This window comes from Lates calcarifer, linkage group LG7_1 (assembly GCF_001640805.2).
Source record: "Lates calcarifer isolate ASB-BC8 linkage group LG7_1, TLL_Latcal_v3, whole genome shotgun sequence".
NCBI classification, from domain to species: Eukaryota; Metazoa; Chordata; class Actinopteri; family Centropomidae; genus Lates; species Lates calcarifer.
In genome coordinates, this window is record NC_066839.1 from 3,772,277 (window position 1) to 3,793,819 (window position 21,543).

At 39.3% G+C, this 21,543-nt stretch overlaps 1 protein-coding gene across 1 annotated transcript; it reads left to right on the forward strand.

Annotated features, from left to right (window-relative positions):
• The first annotated feature begins 14,041 nt into the window (after positions 1 to 14,041).
• Positions 14,042 to 20,936, forward strand: unc93a (unc-93 homolog A). The gene is made up of 8 exons (XM_018679519.2): positions 14,042 to 14,311; positions 14,994 to 15,175; positions 15,631 to 15,860; positions 17,031 to 17,156; positions 17,258 to 17,469; positions 18,265 to 18,400; positions 18,510 to 18,641; positions 19,085 to 20,936. The coding sequence occupies exons 1-8, from the start codon at positions 14,222 to 14,224 to the stop codon at positions 19,372 to 19,374; spliced, it is 1,398 nt and encodes a 465-aa protein (XP_018535035.1). The 5' UTR covers positions 14,042 to 14,221; the 3' UTR covers positions 19,375 to 20,936.
• Positions 20,937 to 21,543: the final 607 nt, after the last annotated feature.

Consider the following 21,543-nt stretch of genomic DNA (forward strand, 5'->3'; position numbering starts at 1 on the left):
GACGTTACTTTTTTCACTCCACTGTGGACTTTTTCAGGGTGCTGTACAATGGACAAATTTACACACTCAAAATTCAACACTCAAATAAAATAGCTGGCAATAAATGTAGTTTCAGCTCCAATGATAACATGAATTCTTAACATTTTAAGGGAGCGTTGAGAGCAGAGGGAAACACCTCTGCACAGTAAGTGTTGATCCAGCACCCTGCGCTGTGTTTGTGTATTAGCCGTGAGATAACAGGGACACAGCGCGCTGTGCTGCCAGTTAGACCAGTTTCAAATATTCAAACTAAAACACAGGTCACACACTGTGAATGCTGCTCTACCGGTCTGCTAACACCTGACTGCGAGTGTGTGTGAGTAATCAGCAGAAGCCAGTTTGTGCAGTATCAGCTGGCCGGCTCGCTCCGCTGAGAACAATGGGATTAAGAGTGATTTGGCATCCCGTTTGTCGAGGTGATTAACACTCGCTGAATTAAAAAACAATAAAAGTAACACGAGCGTAAATCTCTGTTTGCTGACACAGTTTTTACAAGACGTCTCGCTGATACAACTTGAAGCAGTGACACAGAAATTAACCTCCTCAGTGCAGTAATTACAGTTATAAAGCTGATGTGAGCATTTCTACAACTTGTATTTACACTGAATGTGACTTGACATGAAAGTAGGATCAGCGCATTCACCTCATTATTATCTCTACAAGTGAGCAAATACAGGGGAGATTACTGCAAAGGCCGACCAGACAGAGGCCCAGGGGCCCGAGGGTCCGGGGGCCCCAAAGCTAGAGCCTCTGTTTGAAGTGACTGATCACCGGAAAGTTAAAGGTAGAGATGTTTTGGCTCGTTACAATGAATTTTTGTTGAAAACTCCAGAGCAGCTACTTATGGACCTTGAGGAGAGGCCGTGTCAAATTGTAAATTTCCTCATTGTGGGACTAATAAAGGATTATCTTATTTTATCTTAACTGTTTCTAAGGTTAAAAATGAACTTTCAGTTTCAACTTGAAGCCCTTACAATGCAATATCTACAATTCAATGACACCTGGCTGAACTCCAGGTGCTGAGGAAGACAGTGTGATACAATCGAAAGCTCCAGAACAGCTACTAATAAATGCAGTAAGAGTTGTTGCGTTAAGAGTTTTGTTTTTTCTTCCTACCACTGGTCTCTAAAGTTTCCAGATGCGGCTAAAAACCTGCTGTACTTGCTCATGTCAAATTCTGTTCTCTATCTGTCACAAATCTTCCCCTCTGTTCCCACAATGCCTCCTCGTTTCTCCAGATGCATCAACATAACTTAAAAAAAGCATTTAACGAGCACGTATTTCCTGCAACTCCCTGCTCTTTCTAACCAAAATCGTGCTGAACTTTGAATCCGGCGACCCCACCGATAATGACACTGTCTCCCTTTTTGTGTCTCCCTCTGCCTTTAGAAATCTCAAAAAAAAAAAAAAAAAAAACACTCCTGGTCCTCTGCCATCCCTGAAATAAAGGAAACACTTAAGCTGCCTACGTTTCCCACAGTCCTCAGCTGCTGCAACGGCAAGCAGGCAGAAAGAACTGTAATTTGCCTGTCTAATTACCAGGCTATTTTAAAGTGGTGCGAGTGTGTGTGTGTGTGTGTGTGTGTGTGTGTGTGGTGGTGGTGGGGGGTGGACACAAGACACTATTGCACTATTATACAGCACTTACACAGTATACACACACACATCGCAAACGCCCTGAGCTCTACACGAACACAAGAATAGAAACACACACATACACACTGAGTAGCTCCCAGAAGCTACAATAAAGCTGTCAGAGTCTGTAGCGGCTTGGGGAAGAGGGGAGAAAAAGAGAGGATTGAGAGATAAATGGAGAGTAGACAAAGGGAGAGTTGAATAATTCATGGAGTTTTTTTTTTTCCTGATGGAGCTTTCCTTTGTCATCATCGCTCTCTCTTTCTGAATATCTCCACCTCACATACAGCGCCGAGCAAGGAGAGGATGTTCTTGAACTTTTTTATTTTTTTTCCCCCCAAACCTTGATAACAGCCACAGTTTCTATTGACTTAACACACTAAGAAAGAAACTGTGATATGAGGCTGCCTGTTCTGAATGTTGTGTGAGCTCAAACAACATGTTGTGTACTGTACGTCGAGCTTTTCGTTATCAAAGGTCACAGAAACAGCAACAACACAAAAACCGGATGATTCTGTTCATGTGTTTACTCAAGGGAAGTCCAACATCCATAAATATGCTAAAGGATAACTCTGGTATTTTTGGACCTGGGCCTTATTTTCCCATGTTTTTGGAAATGGATGAAATGTTTTGTATTGTTTCTGTTTAACCAGAAACATTGCTATATATCACTACCAGACTCCATTGACAAAAACAGTAATTTTAGCAAGCAGAACACAGGAGCTGCTGGAACACCGCTGCCTTGATCTGTGAGTTTTGTTTGTGTTACTGTGTAGTACTCTTATTCAAATAAAGGATCTGAACACTTCTTCCACTACAGAAAGTCACACAATAACACAAACAAGCTAACCAAGTGAGGCAGCGGTGTTGCAGCAGCGCCTGTGTTCTGCTTGCTAAAATTACTGTTTTTGTCAATGGAGTCTGGTAGTGATAAAACAGCTGGCGAAACTCTTTTTATCGCTGCAGGAATCCTATCTATAATGTTAAATTGTTGAATGTGTTTGTGTTAAAACCCATCACATATAACCCAACTACAAATATCCTGTCTGTAATTTATAGTCTCATGCAATAAATACTGTAATATCTCAAATTGTTTTAACTAAGGGCTTTAAAATGCAGATGTCAGTGCATTTACTGCCACTGTGATACTGAATGTACAGTCTTTATCTATGGACTCATTTTTGAAGATTTTGCCTCCTCCCTCATCAGGAGTTTGGATTAAGTGAACAGCTTGTGCTGCACATACAGTTCCCATATCTTCACATTCTGTACACACTACAATAACCACTGTATATCATTTATATTTTTCAGAATATAATCTTATTTCTTCAGTTCATTTGATGTTGAAATCGCAGCTTGTGTTATTTTTAACACCTTAAAATTACTCTATTTTATCTTGATGTAAACTGTGTTGATCTAATCTTACATCTGTTCCCTTTCCTTTTCTAAAACCATAACATAAGCTAGCAGACATGAAACAACTACGATTAAATAATTCATGCACGTTTATTTTCTAATTATCCACATTTGGTATTTTAATAGACCCTGAGTGCTGCGTTCAGAGCACATAATAATATAACTGACACGTTTCAGATGCAGCCACACGTCCAGAAACTAACCTTCAAACTGTTTTGAAAAGAAAAAACAAGCCATTCTTATCAAATCACATCAAATTTCAAACACTCAGCACGGTCGTGTCTAAAAATATGAAATCATTGTTTTTGCCACGGCAGAGGAAAATTATTTCCTTCGCTGTACAAACCTCTGAACCCTCGTCCTCTCACTCCTCACTCATACATTTATTTTTCTGCTGCTGCTTTGTGTGTGTTTGTGTGTCTGTGTGTCATTCAGCTAAATAAAGCCGTGGAGTGTTGGGCTCAGCATCTCTGCATTGCCTGTTCATTGTGTTGCCGGGAAAGCAACAGTAACAACCCCACGGATGATGCACCATGTCAGCAAACACATAACAATGGATTGTCTGGTGTCTCTCTCTCTCTTTTTCTCTGTCTCTCTCTCACACACAAACACACACACAGTCACAATGAATGCTTTGGGAGTGACTCCCGGCTGTCACTAGTGTAAAACACTAAGCCTGTTTGCAATATGTAGCCCAGTGGAAACAAGACACACACACACACACTCACACAAATGCTGCCAGGGATAAATCAAATACCAAAACATCCTTCTGAAGCAGAAGCAGGCTTTTTATTTATTTATATATTTTATTTTCCTGGAGAACAACTATGGGTATTACAAAGCAAAAATCATCCATCCATCCATCCATTAGCTATACTGCTCATCCTCTGAGGGGCATGAAGGGGCGAGAGGTGCGGTACAACCCTGGACAGGTCGCCAGTCTCTCATATAGAGTCAAGTCCATTTTTATTTATATAGCACCTAATCACAACAGACGTTATCTCAAGGAGCAGGTCTAGACCGTACTCTTTAGACCCAACAGTTCCCACCATGAGCAGCACAGCGGAGAGGAAAGACTTCCTTCTGAGGCAGAAACCTCGAGGCCATCTGCCTCGACCGGTTGGGTTTAGAAAGAGAGGGAGGGAAAGCATTACACAGATTCCATATAGAGATGTAAGTGATATTAATAACAGTAGTGATAGCTATAAAAAAATACTAATGCGAGCTATAAAAGTAATAAAAGTTTCAACATTTTAAATGTAACAACAGTCTTGAGCAGGATCGTAGGAGCAGCGGGAGGAATGACATCACGGATCAGAGTACAACTCCGGAAGCAGAAATACCAGCAGGAAGTGACGGGAAAAGAAAAAACTACAGCAGAGAATGATGAAGAGAGAGGACAGAGAGAGAAAGGCACAGCCTGGAGGCTAACGCGAGTCAGAGCGATGCAACCAAAACCAATCACATCTGAACCTCAACCAATCGTCTCAGTCTTAATGACCAGCAAGAGGTGATGAAGATTGTTATTAAAAGTGTCTGACAAAATTATGAATAGGATTCCTACAAAAATAGACCTTTTTATTAAAGTGTACAATCCTTTTTGTTTAACCAGAAACTTTGTTATATATCAGTACCAGACTCCATTGACAAAAATGGTAATTTTACCTAGCAGAACACAGGAGCTGCTGGGACACAGCTGCCCCCACACATTAGTTTTTTTAATGTTATTGTGTAGTACTTTAACTTAAATAAAGGATCTGAATACTTCTTTCACCACTGAAAGTCACACAATAACACAAACTAACTAACTACCTGAGGCAGAGGCACTGCAGGAACTCCTGTGTCCTGCTTCATAAAATTATGTTTTTTGTCAATGGAGTCTGGTAGTGATAAAACGGAGAAAAAAAAGAATCTTAATCTTTCTCTTTAAGGTCTATTACTGGCAGGAATCCTGTTCACAATGACTTGTTGAATGTGTTTGTGTTATAATCCATAACATAACCCCAAAAATCATCCTGTCTTTATACAGTAATACAATAAATACTATCTCATGCTGCTATACCTCGAGCTCTAAACTTAAACTTTAATCTTTTAACCTCTGTTAGTTCAGTTTTATCAGACTAATGTCTTTGTGAAATTAATGATTTAAAAGAGAAAAGAGAAACAGTTACACCTAATGTGTTACATCCTCTTTCCTCACATACCTCACATTTCACACATACTGTACAGACACATTTGAGTGTGTGTCAGTGAACAGCACACAAGCTCCAGGCAGGCGACACAAGATGAGCTCATCTCTGGTTAAAGCTGCAGAAAATACAGAAACCGCTAATGACGGCTAACTGCTGAAGTACCCACACATGTCACTGCGGCTGGCAACAGCCCTGACACCTAAAATACAGTGTGAGAGAGGCTGAGAGCTAAAAGCGAAGCTCACCACAGATACCGGCTGCTAAAAGCAAAAAAAGAAAAAAAGAAAAAAGGATGGAGTCGTCGCCTGCTGTGGTTATTAAGCCTGAGGCGGAGGCTGAGAGCAGATGCTGTGTGGTTAGAACAGATCAGATTCAGACTGATGCGTGTTTCTGTTTGTCAGTATTCAGTTCCTTTAAATGAGTCTGTTTTTATTCTTGGTTTTCCACATTAAGAATTATTCAAAAACCATCATCAGGCTCCATAACATCTTACTACAGACTCTTACTCCTCTTATATAATTATGATATAACTTCTGTAAACTTGTACGGGCTTTCACATACCCAGAGTGTTATTGATCAGGCCTAAAATAAGTGTTTAATTAATCAAACTGGAGCATGAGCTCAGAGGGGGGCGGCATTGACTGGAGATAATCCATACTTCCTGTTCAGCACGTGGACACAAACAACAAAGAGGTGACCGTCTAATTTTCAAGCAACTCGACCGGCAGCTTGTGTTTGGCCTGGTTTGGGAAGGAATCAAATCACTGTTTTACACATTTAGGCTGATGAATAATTATAGAGTGGTGCAGGAGTGAGTCCTAAAACCAGGAAGTTGTAGCCTAACATTAGCTTTTTACGTCTGGAGATTGGATTTAGGCTTCAAACACAGAACAGTGGTGTTCATCTGTGAAGATAATCTGATCAACTAAACCTGCAAGGATCAGTCACAGTTTATTTTCTGGAATAATCCAAAACCCAATTAAAAAATCCTGTTGGCTTTTTGTCGAGGGAACCAGGGTGATGCTAACTTCAGGCTCAGCCTACAGAAATACGTCATCCCTGCACCGCTCTATTAATATAAATATTAAAAGAATGACAAGTCTTATTAACAATATAATGTGTTCTTTCATAAGATCGTGTTGTTCTCCAAATAACCCAACATTATTTTATCAACAATATCTACATTTTTAGACTTGAACTTTTAATATTATTGTTTTGACTTTACTTTTATTTCGATTTTTGCTCCTCTGTTCCCAGTGGAGCTTTGTTGTTGAGAGAGGAAGGAAAGCTGTCTGCCCGCCTGCTGGTTTCCTGTCCCTCCTCTAAATGATAACCTCTCACCTTTGCCCTCACCTCAGGTCTCGCTGTCTATTCTTACCTTTGCAGGGACACACATTTTCAACATGGTAAGCTACGGACTCATTCTTTGTTCAGAACAACCTTGGCATCATATGTTGGTGATGGTAAGGATTCAGTTAGCCAGACAGCAAATGTTTGTTGCTGCGAGGCAGAAGAAACCTAATGTTAGTCATGTGTTCTCTCCAAGCAAAGACTGTGTAACTTTCGAAAGAAGAAATATGACGTTCATCCTCTGAAAAATAGAAAGTTGAATCTGTAAACAGTAAAGTTTGCTGCTACAGCCTCACTCCGTCACTGACATTAGATGATGGTGGCTAATGTTAGCTGACACAGCTAACTTTATGACTTTTAATGACCCCTAATTGTCACTTAAGCTCAATTTAAAGCAACATTATGCAGCAATTTTACCTTAAAATATCAGCTTCAGAATCATTTTGATGCTACACAGGGAGGATGGAGCCTCTGTCAGTCCTGAACACCTGTTGTTGCTCTGTGTAACTTTGGTTTTTCAGGTTCGATCTCCCTCTGACTGAGTGATAGTCAGCGGCTTAAACTGCTGGAATCAAGCCCAGAAAGTTTAGAGTGATGCTGAACTGCAGATCAGTTAAAAAGTTCATCTCTGATATCCAGCCAGGAAACTGACGGAAATATCAAGAATTATAAACAGAGTTTGGTGTTTGTTACAGCAACAGCACTTCTTCAGAAGCCGGGGATTGTGGGTAATATACACTGTAAATCCCCGGTTCTTGGCGATAATAAAGTTTACATTATCAGATTTCAAGCGGGGCCCTGATGGACCATGATGTAACTAATTACTGATTACAAACAGCTTTATTTGTCTGATCAGCTGGATCTGTTTATCATTTATGGTTTAGAGCATTTTCTGTGATTAATATTGAGTTTATTAAAAATCAGATGTGGACTGGTCTCTGCTTCACCCCTAATATGATTCATATGATGCATTTTAATTTATTAATCATCCAAAGGAAGCTTGTAACCTCAGCTGAGTCTAACAAGAGACCAGATTACATGTAGAAAACTGTTCCTTTTATTATGATAAATATAAATACTCTGTTATGTGTAGAGTTTAAATGTCTAAGGTTTTTGTTCCAGAAATTCAGAGAGGAACACCGGCTCCTTAACCTTATTTGTCACAAACACAGACAGATTTAAAGACAGAGGCTGCTGGCATCTTCAGTCCAGAGGGATCAGTATCGGTCTCAGTCTTTAAAAACTCATATCAGTCCGACTGCAGTCTGGTTCACACACAGGTCTGAGATTCCAGGAGGGATTTGGGCGAGAGAGCCCGAGGATTGGGTGAGAAAAGAGAGTTTTCCGAGGAGGAAGAAAGTGTGTGCGTGTGAGAGAGAGATTTTTTCCCATGACTCTGTAGCAGTCAGACAGGTAGGGGTCTGGGATTAGCGAGTGTGACCCAGCTCAATATGGAACAATGAATTCTTCCTGCACAGATCCCATCGGCCTTTATGAGGCATTAGTCCCACTTTACCTCAGAGACATCAAAAGACAGAATAAAGCCTCCTTATTCTTTAATTTCCACACTTTATTCAAAGATTATCTGCAGCATTTTTGGTGATTAAATGCCTGTTACGTTTTTATCTAAGAGCTATAACCCTGTTTTAAACACCCAGTGTCCAGTTATTCAAAAAGGAACATGAGTACTGATTATTATCAACATGACTCCACAGACTAAGAAAAGAGCTCCACCTACAGAAACACAAGTTTCAACAGAACAAATCCTCAGGAAACATCAAAACACAGACGCACTGTGATTGACAGCAGCAGAAAACACCACAGCTACGAGAGATTAGAAACTAAGACGGCGGCGTCTTTAAGGAAGCCTCGTATTTACACAGAAATGAGCGATAGGTGGTTTTGATTTGAGGATCTTTTGCAGCATTTTAAGAAGCTTAACTCAAGAAGAGGCCACCAGGGCTGCAACAAACAATTATTTTTATTAACACTTAATTGTTTTGTGTGTAAAACGTCCAAAAAGAAGTTTAAAACAAACTGAAAACTTCTCCCAAATCCAAAGACACTCAGTTACTGCCATATACAACAAATAAATGCATCAAACAGTCACATTTAGAAGCTGGAACCAGCAATTCGTTTGAGTCATTTTTAAAGCAAAATACAAACAATTATTTATCATCAAACAGAACATCAGATTTTTCTCACTTTGATGTTTGACTTTACTTAATCTGTTTATTTACATCTAACAGCACATGCTCTGTCTCATTTTCCTCAAATAATTCAGTCAAAAAAAAACTGCAAACATTAGAACAAAACAAATGTTTTAGTTTTAAGTGGAACACAGTGAATAATTTATACCAACACATTTTTCTTTCTTCTGCGTGTAACAGAGTCCTCTAGTGGCTTATTCTCTCTCTCTCTCTCTCTCTCACACACACACACACACACACACACACCCTATCTTTGTAGGGACCCATCACTGACATGATGCATTTGTGGGTCCAGCAGCATTTTGGTCAGAAGTACAGACGGGTCCCGGTTTATAGACCGACAATGGAGTAAACAAAACCACGTGGGACCTGTCACTGACAGAACCTAAACCTAAGCTAATTCTAAATGTAAACCTAAACTAAACCAAACCTAAACCTAACTGAATTCTAACCCAATCCTGAACCTAAACCGGATCCTAAACCTCTTAAACAGTCATACGGAGTCCAGTGTACACAAAGCTGTCGGACCTCACAAGTATAGTGGGCCTCCATTTTCCAACCCTACAAACAGAGTACACACACACACACACACACACACTCTCTCTCTTTGCAGAGGTGTATTATTAAAGCGCCCTAAGCTGGTCTGCTCACAGAGCTTTCAGCTCATATCAGAAGCAGAGCAGACATACCTGTCTGTCTGCCACTCTAATACCTGTAATTCTCTGCCTCAGGGTCCTGCAGAGTGTGTGTGTGTGTGTGTATGTGTGTGTGTGTGCGAGTAAAATTTTGAGAGCATGACTTTTACTCATAACGGAGAGTTTTTCCTCCACTCTGCTATTTCTACTTTTACTTTCACCACTGGTTGAACTTCACCTCTGTGACGTTGTTTGCTGTTTCTCTCAGTCCTGCTGCAGCCGAGGTTAAATGTTTGAGTCCACAGAGTTGCTGGTGATAAACATCGTCTTCCCTCTAACTTTTTTTTTTCCATCCTGTTGTTACTTGTTTGTGAGGAAACCACCAAACTGGAAAGACTGTTTCACAAGTGCCAGCAGTAAGGAGTGGTTCCATGCAGGGAGAAAAGAAACAAAAATCAAGAGAGAAAACACAGAGGAGACTTAGAGAGCACTGTGAAGGTTAAAAAATAGAAACTGCATCAGGACAGAGGAACAAAGGAGCACGAGAAAATATGAAGCAGAATAAAATTAATTGAGCACAGGAGGAGAGAGAGAGAGTTTTTAAACTCTGACGAGTGATTGGCTCCAGGTGTTGTCAGGTTGTGACTGGATGAGAACAGGAATTAGCAGGTGAGGTCTACCAATCAGGGGAAACTGGTTGTGACTCAGGTGAGAGAGACAATCTTCCTCTCTTAACTTTCACTAAGCTTCATTAAAGGGACTCTTGGCTGCTTCTTTGGCAGGTTTATGCTCTGGTACGTTGCATTTATTCACCTTACAGCAGAATATTTCCTAACAGTGAATATTGATGGGGATTCTTGCAGGATGACGGTGGGAAAAGCTGCAGAATTTCAACACCTCGAGTGCTTTAAAAGAGAATTACAGCGTTCAACTGTGCTGTTATCTGAAGTTTTTTGGCTTCATGTGGTTTTAAGTTGTCATCCCGCTCATAATATATCATAACATTCGTTTACATTTGGCAGTGGTTGCTTGAAGTAAAGTTGCAATAAAACAAGTAAAACAAGCTTAAGTTGTGCAATCAAGGTATCATCTGCAAAATGTACCAATATATATATATATATATATATAACTTATTATTGCTTATGCATTTATGTCTAAACAACACTGTGCTGCTGTAACAGCAGGTGAAGCTAATTTGAGGTACTTTATACTCGAGTAGTTTAATTTTATAAACTCATCCTATATTTTTATCATAAAATATTAAGCTGCCACTTAACATAATGGAGTATAAAGTTAATGTAAACATACAGTAATGTACTGAATTGTTTCTACCTGTTAATGACATATGTTTTACCTAAGGACAGTGAAGGCTGCACATTATGTAAAATAAGCTGTAGGTTATCTACAGTGTTTCTTTATTAGTCCAAGTTTTAAGACTTAAAACGTGTACTCTGGCTCCCTCTGCTGGTCAAATAAAGACACCAATAAAAAGCAAACTCAGTTTAGCAACAGTTTAGAAAGTGCTTTCATATCTGTGGCAATGAACCTGGATAGAAGTTTTATAACACTGTTTATTGTTACTGTCAATCTTTGCATATATGTATATCAGAGTATACAGGTTTATATTTATCAGTAGACAGTATAAAATCACTTCTCAATTATTTGAGCATTTTTGGATTAAATTGAATATTTGAAGCTACTGTAGATGATGTCTGTGTATAAACTGTGATGTTAATAATTAGGGAACATGTTTTGATACAATCACACTGTTATTGATCATATTTCTGTTTAAATGTTATCATGTAACTGCATGTGAATATTTTCTGTCTATTATTATGTTTTTGTTTTTTGTTTTTTATTTAAAAAGCTATTTGGACAATTGGCCAAATTCATAGAAAATATCTTCAGAAAATAAACTCTGCTCTCAAAAACAAACAAAAAAGGCGATAAAATGGGGGAAATATTTCTTAAAATGGGGAAAATTGTCTCCCAAGAGTAAGACTTTTAAAACAAAACAGATAATTTTGTTTATTTTAAGTAACATTTTCCTCATTTTATTTCATTTTCTTATTGTTTTTGAGAGCTAGTTACTCAGAACCAGTAATAACACCCCAGAAACAATAAAATACATGATTAATAAAACTAAACACTTAAAAGCTTGAAGCAAGTGATACGCTCCAGCATAAAGAAATAAAAGAAACGCACATATCCTGCCTTGATTTAAGATATTTCATCTAACTTAGATTTAACTTTTAGCATCGACTAACAGTTTAAATAAGTTTTACTTCTTAAAATTAACTTTTTAAATGCAGCTGTGTTGTATTAGAGCCACTTTACCTTCAGAGTTCAACATCACAGGACAATCAGCAAACAGATTTTCTTAAATTAAAGGATGATAGCAGCTGCATGCATCAAAAAAAATACTGATAAAATAAATGGATGCCTGCAGCCATGCCAAACTGTGCCTTAACGATAGGGTGGAGAAGTCTAAAAGATAAAAGATAAAACGCTGGAGTCAAACGTTCATTTGCTTCAGTTTAAACCATCATATCAGGCCACTTTATTCTGTTACTGATAAATTAGACAGTTTATTTTTACATAACCTATATATAAATGATCATTATCAGTCCCAATATAAACAGCTCCAAAGTCAAGATGTCATTGTCATAGCTACTATCATTTTACTGTGTGATGACTGAACATTATGACCTTCAATCACAGTCGAGCACTCCGTGTTTCATCATGTAGTTTATAGAGCTGGTAACTGGGACTGACTCTGACCTTACTGCTGGAAGAGGCTTTAGTAAAAATAAAACTAACTACATGTGGAGAACTTTTAAGAGGAAAATGGTGAAGCAGTCTGTGACTGAATTATCCCTGAGTGATCGTTCGGTCATAAACTTCACGCTCTTTAAAGTGGACAGTGTCTTTGGCCGTGAAGGAAGTGCAGCAGGAGGTACAAGGAGCATCGTACTCACGGTCCAACGTCCACTTGGAACAAGTTTGCTGCTGAGGGCGACACATGACCTCCTGATTCTGATGGATCTTTCTGCATGTTCTGATCAATCCTAACAGATCATGTCAAACACCGAGGCCTGGTAACACTAGAAAAGAAGTGGATCATATGACATTATTCTGAATTCCTCTATTTTGTTGAACAGAATGGGCACAGTTGGCAAAAAGAGCTTGGAAATGATTCGCTCCTCCACGTTGACCCACTAACTGCTGTCAATGAGTTAATTAGGTAATTTAAAATTACGTCAGCACTGTCTGAGAAAATTGACAACATCTGCTTTCGTGCAAACACCGAATGCGGATTTGAACTCGGCCTGTTCACCTGATCTGACCCCTCAGACGACCACCGCTTCCCCAGGATGAAGAAAAGACGAAGCTGCTGTTGGACTGGATTTAACTCTTCTCCTTCGACTTTAGGACATGAACTTATCAGTCGCCCCTCGTACAGAAAGATAGAAAACTGCCTCTCCAATGGGGTCAGCTTTCAGAAACCATTCACTCCTTAAAACCGGGTGCAGCATCAGTCAAATCATTAAATGTCCACACATGCAAAAATAAAAGTAAGTGAAATTAAACAACCAAATACAACAGAGATAAAATCCAGTAAAGTGTAAAAACACCACAGTCCTTGTTGCACTGAATCTGAGGACAACACCCACTAATCAATAATTCCTGTTGAACAACACGTCTGTGCTGATATGAACAGTTCCACACAGGCTGACATGATTAGCCCTGCCATAACCCAATTTCCTAATCTGTCGTAACGTTTCCTAATCTGTGACATACATTCATTAATGTTCATTTTTCAGGGTGGAAAAGCTTCACAGGACACAAAAAGCATCTTCAAAAAGTGGAATAATTTGGGTTTGAAGACATGATCTGATAGAAATACAGCAACACACTCAACACACCCAAAAATCAGACTGAAGTATTGACCAGATCTAGTCTTTATTAAGAGCTCACCACAGGCCTGATGAATCAGCCTGGAGCTGGTTTGTTGCGTTTAGAGTCCAGCTGAGACAACAGAGACCGGACTGCAGTGTTCCCTGTGTTTTTCTCATATTTTTCAAACAACAACAAGCTATCACGCTGTAAAAAATACAAAAACAACCGAAGAGACGGAGCGATCACACAAAGAGAAAAGGATCAGAAATAACACGTCATAAACCTTTGCTCCGGTGCCACCGCTCCCGTACGTATGGGCAATAACTTTTAATGTATATACACAGCGAGGCGACTCCTGACTGCTACCGAACGCAGCACAGGGAGAGAAACGGCATGAAATATGAAGTGGACAGAAAGAAGTGATGTAGAGAAAAAAAGAAACACAGAGGAGGAAGAAGGAAACGTGGAGGGAAGGAGAAAAAGAAGAGATGTTTATGGTCAAAAACACGATGATTCAGAGCAGGGAGGGACTGAAAAGGACTCATATATGACTGAATTACAACAAAATCTGACACGTGGGAGGCAATTCAGAGGCCTGTGTGTGTGTGTGTGTGTGTGTGTGTGTGTGTGTGTGTGTGTGAGGCTGAACTTTGTTCAGTGTACAGGTTTATCACACACACTCATTTTCAGCAGAGAGAGACTCGCCTGACTTCACTCCTGGAGCTGTTCAGCTGCCGTGTGAAGTCATTAAATCATTACTCGCCGTTAAGGAAACTGTTGTTTTCTCTTCTTATATTAATTATTTTTTTCTTGAGGTGAAGGTTTGAAGTCCTGAAAGGCAGCCATGATCAGCCGTAACTTCAAGAACATTTTGGTGGTCTCTGTCGGGTTTCTGTCTCTGTTCACGGCGTATGGAGGCCTGCAGAGTTTACAGGTAGGAGGAAGAGCTACATGTTTACATGTTACTGTTCATAATGTGGAGAGTTAAGGGATTTACTGAGGGACAACTGATTAAGGGATTTTTTAAAAATAGTTCACAGTGAGTTCTGTTTTGGAAAAGTATTTTTCTTGAATTGTAAAGACTATTGTTCCCTTAAAGTAACTAATAATGGGTTTTGGAATCATTTAAGTATTAGTGTCTTCTCTCTATATATAACTTCATTATATTTGAACATTTGTTTTGTCCTGTAAATAGTAAAAAGTTTTAAGGGATTAATTCATGGGTTAATACTTTCCCTTATAATTATATTATTATTATTAATTATGATGAAACACAGCCTTCAGTCTCTTCCACACTGACTCAAAGATGATAGGGTTTAAGGGATTTGTTCATAGCCTGATTCATGGAAGGACAGCTGATTAAGGGATTTAATGTGCACGATTTCCAGGGTTCAAGAATTTAAATTTGATTTACTCAAACTGCTTAAGGCAAACTGCTATAAAATTTTGTACACACGCATTGATTAAGCCCCTGACATCACCTGATATTAGCTCCAAACTGAATTATAATTTATGTATGCTATTCAAATTAATGCATTATTCTTTCAATATATCTTTAAACTTGAAGAAGTTGCAAGCTACTTCCCTGAAGTCCTGTGTCTTGTCTCTGTGTGCAGAGCAGTCTGAATGCAGAGGAGGGGATGGGCGTGGCGTCTCTGAGCGTCATCTACGCCTCCATCATCATCTCCTCCATGTTCCTGCCTCCCATCATGATCAAAAACCTGGGCTGTAAATGGACCATAGTTGCCGGCATGGCCTGCTACGTCTCCTACTCCATTGGAAACCTCTACCCAGGATGGTAATTTAATCAGGATCCCTATTACACTAATTTATAACAGGAAGAATGGAGCCTCTGTCATTCCTGAACACCTGTTGTTGTAACTTGATGTTTCAGGTACGATCTCCCTCTAGTTCCTTTGAGTTCTAGTCAGATCCAGCAAGTTCCAGAGTGATGCTGAATTGTAGATCAGTTAAAAACCAGCGTTCATCTCTGATATCCAGTGATAAAACTTTGAAAATATCAAGAAATATAAACAGAGTTTGGTGTGTTTGCCTCAGCAACAGCACTTCCTGCTCCAAAAGCCGGGGATCATGGGTAATCATCTGCTATCTGCTATTCAAAACTAGCTCGAAATCAGGCTGAATTTTAGCTTAAACAACTAAACTATTAGAATCACTGCGTTGCTTGGCTGCAATCAGACAGTAATCATACTTGTTGATAAAGATGAACTTTATCTTCGCTCTCTCTTGCAGGTACACCCTCATCCCCACCTCGGTGATCCTGGGTTTGGGCGGCTCCCCCCTGTGGTCGGCTAAATGCACCTACCTGACCATCTCCGGTAACGTGCAGGCCTCCAAAGAGGGCAAGAAGGGCTCTGACGTCATCAACCAGTACTTCGGCATCTTCTTCTTCATCTTCCAGTCGTCGGCCGTGTGGGGGAACCTCATGTCGTCGCTCATCTTCGGACAGGACACCAACATAGGTAGGAAGACGACTGAAAGTGGATTAAAAAATAAATATTGATCAGCTTAAGCTTCAGTTTCCACTTCACATCCTGTGTATAGTTGAAACTGCTGCACAAATCCATCAGTGGGCAAAGTCTAACTGATAATTTACAACTTTTTTTTTTATGGCTTCAGTTTAGAGGAGACTAAGAAAGAGCGTGTGCCAAGAGTGGATGTTGCTGCCAACTATGTATTATATTATTTTATTGGTGTTAATGCTCTCCAGCTTATCAGTCTGAATGATAACAATGTGGAGGTGCATTTCTTGGAAGAACAAAATGATACAGCTGTTTTTCCATTTCTATTTCCGCACAGGTCACACTGTTTATGTTCAACTATGAATTACGCTTATTTGTCTCGACAACATTTACAACATTTTATTTAATAGAAATGTCACTGAAATTGATGATTTTACATAAACATATTAAATACATACAATATTGTTAACTGCATTCATAAAAGTCCTGTTGTTAGATCTATTAACTTATTTTATCGATGCTCTTCTTCCTTTACAAAGGATATGTCAGATTTTTGTTGCACACAGGCCTTCTCTGAGATTAGTAAGAAACAGAAAGCGTTATGAAGGCTACACCCTGATGACACATCAGATAATGTTAAACCACATGGGTGTGGAAAAATGATCAAGAAGCCTTTAGTAAATCAACACTTATAAACAGTGATAGAAAACAGCTGCAATCAGATTTCACAGTCTTTTTTGTTTAACCAGAAACATCGCTATAAATCAACACCAGACTCCACTAACAAAAACAGTAATTTAACCAAGCAGAACACAGGAGCTGCTGGAATACCACTGCCTCCATCTGTTAGTTAGTTTATGTTATTGTCTGATTTTCAGTAGTGAAAGAAGTATTCAGATCCTTTACATGCATAAAAATACCACACAATAAGACAAACAAACAGTAGCAGCAGTAGTCCAGCAGCTCCTGTGTTCTGCTCGGTAAAATTACTAGTTTTGTCAATGGAGTCTGGTATTAATATACATAGTGGTGTTTCTGGCTACACGAAAAGCCCATACTTTTCCACACAAGCACAGCACCATTACTATTTTGCCAATAGCTCTTTTCTTTCTTTGAATGAGGAGGTGTATTTATAGAAATTAAACGTATTGTTTTTAAATTTTCTGACAGCTAACATCCCAGAGGAGCAGCTGCAGAGCTGTGGAGCGGCTGACTGTGGCCTTAATGTCAGTGTTAACGGCACTACCACCAGACCAGCACAGACACTGGTCTGGACACTCGTCGGATGCTACATTGGTAACACCTGCATGTACTTTACATCACAGTTACCAGATATTAAATATGACGACTTAACTCTCACTTGACCATCAGTGTTGTGTATTTTTTTTCTGTGTTAGGTGTGGGCGTGCTGGCCATGCTCATCGTCGCAATCTTTCTGGACAACATTGACCGGGAGCAGGCCAGTCAGTTCCGTGGAAACCCGGAGCCGTTCTGCCACACCTTCCTGGCTACGTTCAGGCTGCTGAAGGACTGGAGGCTGCTGACCCTCATCCCTCTCACCATGTACAGCGGCTTTGAACAGAGCTTCCTCTCCGGAGAGTACACCAAGGTGAGGAGACTTCTAGTAGAGTTTTACCCAAGTAAACACGTTGGGTTGTGCTTGATCTTCAAAAATTCTCCCCTTTACAATAAATAACTGTTGAAGCTACAATGAAAATGTATGTAAATCAGCCACTGATGATGCAGTAAAATAGGTTTTTGGTGCAGAAGCACAACTGAGCAACAAATGCACACATCTACCTGTGCTGGTGACAAACAGAAGCTAGTTTACCCAGATTTTAGGATGTTTTTTGGGAGTGTTTACAACAATACTTAGCCTACAAATGGACAACAGAGAGGTGGATTTTGCTTCAAGAGGAGTTTTAACATTTTAAATAAAAAACATTTTATCTTCTGTTAAACCGGATTATTGTTAGAATCCACTGCAACTGTTGTTACAGTTATCAAAAATGATGACCTCAAAGAGAGCGAGCTACCAAAAAAAAAAAGAAGGTTAATATTGCAAACTGTTCAAACCTACAATGAGAGTTTGATGTTCTATCAACAGACTTTGTGTGTATTTCTTTAAAGCTGTATTAGTCTTAGATTTGTGACCATTAGGGGGCAGAAGAACTCCACAAGAAGTTTAAAAACCCACAGCCATTAGAAAATGCCACTTTGCCTTAGCAACATTAGCTTTCTCTGCGTTTGTGTCCACCTGTTGAATAAAAGTCCATTACTTTTTCCTCTTTACTCTGTTTTGTCCAAAATATCAAGGAATAATCTAAAAAAAAAAATCTAAAAATATTGAGGTATGTAATTTTATTTGCTTAAAAAAATCTTTGCTGTATTTCTTCTGTTGCAGAACTATGTAACATGTGCTTTGGGGATCCACTACGTTGGGTTCGTGATGATGTGTTTTGGAGCCGCCAATTCTGTTTGCTCATTTCTGTTTGGGAGACTGGCTCGGTACACTGGGAGAGCTGTACTCTTCTTCCTGGGTAAAACCTCTTGCTGTTTTAAAGATCTAATTTATTTACCATAAAGTTTGGATTTACTAATGAATAGACTGCTGACGTCCATTTGATTGTTGTATCTGTCCATTTTCAGCTGCAGTGACGAACTTTTCCTGCATCATTGCTCTCTTGTTCTGGAGGCCTCATCCCGACCAGCTGCCCATCTTTTTTGTGTTTCCTGCTCTGTGGGGGATGGCGGACGCTATCTGGCAAACTCAAACCAATGGTAAAAAACTCCCATCAGCCCTCTGGTGAACACTATGGTTACTGGTACATGGAGTTTTGTTGCTTAGCATGAATATTAAAGGCATCCATGCTACGATTTTGACAACCTCCTGACTGTTTGACAAGAAAACGTAAATGTTTTATTAGCCACTGAACTTTACTCCAACATCAACATTTCCAATGGTAGATAAGAAATTTTAAGCATCACAGTGCCTTGAAATCTACTCTGCACATTCATCCTCCAGAAGATGAACTCCTCAAGAACAACTGCAACCTCTTGAGAACTTAAGACCTTGTGTCTTTTGCCTAAACCCAACTGAAAACAACTCCTATTAAAAACAAAAAATAATTTCCTATTAATCATGGTTATTTAATATTGTAATAATAACACTGCTTAAACACCTGGACTTAATTTCTGTTGGCCCTTTGCCTTCTGTCTTGCAGCTCTTTACGGTGTCCTCTTCCCCCGGGACAAAGAGGCAGCGTTTGCCAACTACCGTATGTGGGAGTCTCTCGGTTTTGTCATCGCCTTCGCCTACAGCACCTTCATATGTCTGGAGTATAAACTGTACATCCTGCTGGCTGTTCTGGTGCTGACTTCTATCACCTATCCCATAGTGGAGTACCATGAACATAAGAATCCCACGCCACCTGTTGAAGAGGGGACCTACCTAAGTCACAAGGAAACCATTCGAAGGGATGACAGCAAGATCATTTGCCAGACCCAGATGTAGAGACTGAATTTCCAGTGGTTTTTAATTCTAGTTTTTGTTTGTTTTTTGCATCCTAATCTAGCCACTATGCTGCTATTAGTGTCTGATACTGGTGCCAAATTGTTCAAATTGCCAAAACGAATAGACTCAAGAATATGTGATGAGAATGATGGAGAGATTTTGAAGGATAACTCTGGGATTTTTGGACTGGAACTGCTAAACAGCTTCAACATTTTGGATAGGATTCCTACAGAGATAGACCTGTTTTATTAAAGAGTAAGATCCTTTTTGTTTAACCAGAAACATTGTTACATACCAATACCAAACTCCATAACAATAATTTTACCTCGCAGGACTCAGGAGTTGCTGGAGTACTGCTGCCTCGATCTGTTAGTCTGTTTGTATTATTTTGGGATTTTAAGTGGTGAAAAAAGTATTCAGGTATTTTACTTAAGTAAAAGTACCACACACTAGCAAAAAAAAAAAAAAAAACCTAACTGATTGAGGCAGCAGTATTTCAATATGTCTATCTCTGTAGGAATCCTTCACACAATGATGTCAGACGCTCATAACAATCTGAACCTATCAGTGGCAAAACAAGCACTTTTTGTGGACATATGTTTAGGTGGACAGAGGCACTGTTTGTTTACAATGCAGCAGCTGCTTAAGCAGTTGTCGGTACACAGTTCTTGTTCAACAGAGGTCTGATTGCAAAGGTATCATTAGCACCCAAATACAAAAACACAATATAAAATAAGGCTAAAAAAAAAATCTGACACCAGTCCACTTGTGTTTATCTTTACTGATGACCGGTCAACACTACAAACCCTAACTTCATCTTTTACTGGTACTGCCTTCACCAAACCATCTTTACCTCTTGTGGCACAGTACCATAAATAGTAACGTCACATTCCTGGACAAAATAATAATGAATACTCTGACTGGATGAGTCTTTGTCCCTTTCTTAGGTGAAACGTTTTGGATTATATCCCTTTTTCAGGAAGGGAATATGACAGTGTTGAAATTCCAGTACACTGTTTTGATTCAACAGAGGATGAGCAGAAAAACAAAAAAATAAATAAAACATCTGCATTTTGCTGAGTAAACATTGAGCTGGACAGTCTTATCCACTTCCAATTTGATTTTAGAGTGAACCACAGCAGTATTGTTTTACATTTTCTTGAATGTTACTTTACTGTAAATGATAGATTTACCTGAAATAATGTTATACTGAGTGGAAAACTGCACAATAAATGTATTCATATCTTAAGCTTTGTGTCAAAGACATATACAGTAGAATTCCCATTATCCAATTTTGTCAAGTGTTTTTTGAGAGTCTTCTTCCGTTCTAGGCTGTTTGTACTGCAAGAAGATAGAAAGTGGGGAACCTCATAATTAACTGCTTTGAAAGTCAGAATACGTGCTACAAGATTGTGCTGGCCAGAAATGAACAAACTAATCTTTACTAGAGCTGCAAAATTCTGTGAATTTTCAAAGTTTGAAACTGTTCATGGGAAATGATTAAAGTTGTACTCACAAATAAATCAAAGTCAAAAATGAATAAAAACATTTTTTAATTTGTATTAGTTTGCAGTATGTCTGCTTCTGACAAAATGTTTGTATTTATGTTTGTACAGTTTATAAATCACACCAAATTTCCAGTTAATTCCAGTAAATTTAACTTTCCATTTAAAGTTTACCAGAATGTTTCCACCCCTACATTGGCAATCACTGCTTCCAGGAAATAGCCATATGCCAACACTCCAAGTGTGATACTAACAAACACTTTTACCTTCTCTCCCCCCAACTGTCAGCCATGTAAATTACAGAATTACCACCTTAAACTGTTACACACTCACTTTGATCGTCAGTTCTCGGCGACAATGACAACAAAAACACTTACAGCGAAGGAGATGAAGATTGTGCTGATTCAGGAGTTCGGAGATGAAGATGGCGCCAATAACGTCCGAAATTAACCGAAATGATTCAGCAGAAGAAGGTAACGATGGAAGTCACGGTCATATTATGTTTGCGCAATGAAGATATCCAAAAACACTCATTCACTCTTTGGTGTGAGCGGGGAATCACGTCACGAGAGTTTCCTCCTCGGGTCCTCAGGTGTGGAGAGAGCACAGGTGAGCCCGGTTATCAATTATCCAGCCGGTAGGGATGGGGAACAGAGGGTTGGAG